This window comes from Pteropus vampyrus, unplaced genomic scaffold (genome assembly GCF_000151845.1).
Source record: "Pteropus vampyrus isolate Shadow unplaced genomic scaffold, Pvam_2.0 Scaffold81, whole genome shotgun sequence".
Classification (NCBI taxonomy): domain Eukaryota; kingdom Metazoa; phylum Chordata; class Mammalia; order Chiroptera; family Pteropodidae; genus Pteropus; species Pteropus vampyrus.
Genome location: NW_011888862.1, coordinates 4,509,774 through 4,514,364, shown reverse-complemented (window position 1 = coordinate 4,514,364; position 4,591 = coordinate 4,509,774). Strand labels below are relative to the sequence as shown.

The window sequence follows — 4,591 nt, the reverse complement described above, 5'->3', positions numbered from 1 at the left end:
TCTGGCTCCAGGGTCTGTGCATCTTGCTAAAGTATCTCTCTTGGTTTGAGTAGGAATCTTTGAAGGAATGGATTATCTTTTTCTTGAAGGACTTTAGGGATTGGGGATGGGGGTACAGTGTGCAAGCATTTGAAGTGGAAAAGGGACGGATTATACTTGTTCTGTAATATTCCATTGAATAGAACTTAAACTCACGAGGTGTAACACAGGACAGTGCAAATTTACTTGAGTGTGCGTGTGGGGGGTGGGGGTTGGGGGGGGGGGGGGAGGGGGATGAAGCCCTACCCTGAGAGAGAAGAGGGTTGTTGGCGGAGAGTGTGGAAAGAATTAACACACACGCCAAAGTTTGTCAAAAGGAAAGTTTGTTAGGGACGAATAACACTCCATTGGCAGAGCGGGGTCTCCTCTCGGAGGCAGCGACTCAGACGGACAGAGGCAACAGAGATGGAGACAGTGACACAGAGTAAAGGCACTGAGAGGAACACTGGGAGGGCCCCCGAGTGTTCTGGGGAATTCAGTTTATCATTCTTTAGTTCTCGTGAGTTACAGTTTAAAGATTTCATTAACCCATTTCCTTTGATATGGACATACAGTGAGGAAGGGGAAGACTGTGGCGTGTGAAAAGGTGAGAACATGCAGCGTGAAAGGCCTGCTGGCACTTCCCAGCCTTTATTCCATTGGTTCCCCATGAACAATTTTGTTTGTGTTGGGTACCACTTAAAGACTCTGTTTTTCCTGTTTCCCCTTCTTAGGTGTGGGGAAATGGGTCGTTAGCAATCCCAGCAGAAATCTTCCTTTGTCCTGCAGGTGTCCTCCTGGCCTGGCTGCACGGCTGATGGCATTTTGCTGTCTCTGTTTGTGGCTTGATTTAACACATTAGTTCTCTTGCCTCAGGCCTACATTAGCAGGAAACACTTTTTTTTATTGTGTTTTTTAAAAATTTTATTAGTTTCATGTATACAGTACATTGGTTAGACATTTATATAGTTAATAAAACGATCCCCTCGACTCCTCCCTCCCTCCCCTGGCCCTCCGCCAAGCCAACGTATTCATGCTGACTGCATTCCCTATGCCGTGCTCCCCATCCCCGTGACCATCCATCATCTGCTAATTTGTACTTCTTTAATCCTTCACCCCATTCTCCCAGCCCCCCAACGCCCCTCCCCTCTGTCCATCACTAGATTGTCCTCTATATTTGCGAGTCTGTTTTTGATTAGTTTGTTCTTTTTGTTCCTTCGATTCTGCATATAAGTGAAATCACATAGTGTTTATCTTTCTCCGTCTGACTTATTTCACTCAGCATAACACCCTCCAGGTCCATCCACGTCGTTGCAAATGGTAGGATGAGGAGGAAACACTTTTGAATAATGAACCGGGACTCTAGCTCCTTCCTGAAATCCCAGATGCATTGTCAAGGCCCCTCCTCCACCAGTTTCCTGTGCTCTTGAAGACTTCACGAGAAAGCACAAAGATCTCTTGCCCGAAAAGTTGGCTCTGAACTTCAGGGACACATGAGTCTTTGAATTTGATGACTCTCAAAGATCCCTTTCAATGCCGACACCTTCTGCATTCTGCAGAGAGTCACAGCCCTGTTGGTTTTTCTCCGTGCTCCCTATGTCACCACACAAATCTTTCCCAGCCTCCCTGGTAGCACCTGCCTTGTGGGGCAGCGTGGTGTGAGGGAGATGCTGAGAGATTTCAATGAGGTAAAGCAGAGAAAGTGCTCCTGCGGGGTTCTTGGTAAGTGCCCAACAGGCTGTCATTGCCGAACCTTGTAGAAGATTGCAGTAGCATCACATGAGCTAACAATTGTTAATGATTAGTGGCTGGGCACCTAGTAAATACCCACTGTCCTGGTTGTTGTTTAAATCACCTAACCCCCATCTAGTACATGGTAAGCAATCAATACATGGCAGCTGTTCGTACTTGGGGCAAGTGTGATTTTCATATCTTTTATTCTGTAGTCCTTGATGTGACTTAGGACGTAATGATTTCTCTTTTTTGTTGTCCCTCCTTTTGCCGTCTATTTTCTACAGCTCAGCGTCAGAACACTCTCTTTTCAGACGTGGACATGGTGTCCTCCAAGAAGGTTACCGTCTCAGTGCTCAGCCAAGAGCAGTCGGAGGGGATTGGAGCACGGGTACGCAGAAGCATTGGCAGACCCGAGGTATGCAGCTTCGGTGGCCGTTTCGTGCTTTTTTGCTGAAACGGTTGGTGGAGCGCTGAGGATAAACTTGGGAGGAAAGGGCATGAGCTGCTCTGTGGGGTGCCATAGGGGCCGAGTCTAAATCAAGCATTTGGGGTCCCCAGCAGACCAGCCCCAGCTCAAAGGGGATTTCTGTAATGTGGATGCAGAGGTCCTGGGCATAAGCGGGAAGCTTCTCTGCCCCTCTGTGCACACCCACATCCCATTCTGGGTTGATCTATCAGCCTCAGCATGCATATCACCAAACAGGCCCATCTTATGCCTGCAAGTCAAAGTAATGCAGGGAGGAGGCAAGAGAATTAAAATGTTAATCAAGCCACATTCAGAGATTGCGATATACCAGTCACCCCTGCAGCCCGGCCAGGAGGACACCTGCAGAACAAAGGAAGGTTTCTGCTGGGGTTGCTAAGGACAGTTCCCCACACCTATGACAGGGAACTAGGAACCAAGACTCATTCCCTATGGCTAAGGATTAAAGGCTGGGAAGTGCCAGCAGGACTTTCACTTTTAAGTATTCTTACGTTTTCATGCTTCATACTCTTCCCCTTCTTCGCTGTCCATATCAAAAGAAATGGGTTAATAAAGTCTTTTAAACTATAGCTCACAGGTTCTAAAGAATTATATATAAGCTGAATTGCTCCAACACTCAGGGTCCCTCTCAGTGCCTTTACTCTGTTTCTCTCACTGTCCTCCTCTCTATTGTCACTGTCCCTCTCACTGTCCCTCTCTCTGCCTCTGAGAGGAGGCCACACTCTGTCTGTGGAGTGTCACCCCTTTTCTAATCAACTTGCCTTTTGACTCTAACTTTGGTGTGTGTGTCGAATTTTCTTTCCACGCTCTCTGCCAAAGGACCCTCTTCTCTCTGTGCAGGACTTGGTCTCCCCGCCAACCGAGGGACATTTGCCCTGTTCTGCATCAAAAGCACCAGAGGGTAACCCTGAGTCCCAATTCCAAATTCCCAGGAGAGAGAATCTGATTGGCTTGGGTCACGTCTCTATCCTTGGTCAGTCAGCCATTGCCAGGGATTTGGGTTCGTAGACCACTGGGAACCAAATCTGTGGACCTCTTTTGCTGGGGGATAAGTAGGGGCTCTCAGAGGAGGCAGAGAAGGTAGATGTCTTTCAGCATTAGAGAGCTCTTTCATTTGAAAATTATGGGGGATATGCGACTTGCAGAAAAGAAAATCTTATATGCACAGAAAGGTTTTAAATGATGCTTATAGTCCTGAAAATACTGCATAGCACCATACCAGATTCCAAAAAACATACTTTTTTATTGAGTTACAATTGACATATAACATATTAGTTTCAGGTTATAATGTAACTCTTTCGTATTTGTATATATTGCAAAATGATCACCATGGTAACTCTAGTTAACATCCATCACCATACTTAGTTACAAATGATCACTCTAGTTAACATCCATCACCATACTTAGTTACAAAAATTTTTTGTGACGAGAACTTTTAAGGTCTTTCTTAGCAACCTTGAAATATACAACACAGTATTATTAACTACAGTCACCATACTGTACATTACATCACATGACTTACTTATTTTAGAATTGGAAGTTTGTACCTCTTGATTCCGTTTACCCATTTAACTCACCCCTACCCCCAACCTCTGCCAAGCAACAATCTGTTCTCTGTATGAACTTATTTTTGTTTGTTTTTGCTTTTTTAATATTCCATCTATAACTGAGATCATATAGTATTCGTCTTTCTCTGACTTATTTCACTTAGTATAATGCCCTCAAGGTCCATCCATGTTGTCACAAATGGCAAAATTTCCTTTTTTATGGCCGAATAATATTCCTGTGTGTGTGTGTTTGTGTGTGTGTGTGTGTGTGTGTGTGTGTGTGTGTGTCTATACCACATGTTCTTTATTCATTCATCTGTGGACAGACACTTAGGTTGTTTTCACATCTTGGCTATTAAAAATAATGCTGCAAAAAACATGGGGGTGCAGATATCTTTTCGAAATAGGGTTTTCATTTGGACAAGTACCCAGAAGTGGGATTGCTGGATCCTATGGTAGTTCCATTATTAATTTTTTAAGGAACTTTCGTAGTGGCTGCACCAATTCACATTCCCGCCCACAGTGCATGAGGGATCCCTTTTCTCCACATCCTCGCCAACACTTGTTATTTCTTGTCTTTTGGATGATAGCCATTCTAACAGGTATGAGGTGATATCTCATTGCGGTTTTGATTTGCATTGCCCTGATGATTCGTGAAATGCACATAAAGGAAGGAACGTATTAGGGAAATGGATTCTTTTTGAAAGGTGAAGTTGGTTTGCTCCTCTTCTTAAATGTGCTCTGATATTCTCATACTCTTTCCACCATGAGCTTCCTCTCTAACTATGAATGTCTTTTGAGGTCCATC

The 4,591-nt window shown here is 44.6% G+C and overlaps 1 protein-coding gene across 1 annotated transcript in view; it reads left to right on the top strand.

Annotated features, from left to right (window-relative positions):
• The first annotated feature begins 2,017 nt into the window (after nucleotides 1-2,017).
• Nucleotides 2,018-4,591, top strand: part of PIR (pirin) — an 89,327-nt gene continuing 86,753 nt past the window's right edge. Inside the window, exon 1 of the mRNA XM_023532347.1 lies at nucleotides 2,018-2,167. Coding sequence (XP_023388115.1) covers nucleotides 2,072-2,167 — 96 coding nt within the window. The 5' untranslated portion in view covers nucleotides 2,018-2,071. The remainder of the gene's footprint in view (nucleotides 2,168-4,591) is intronic.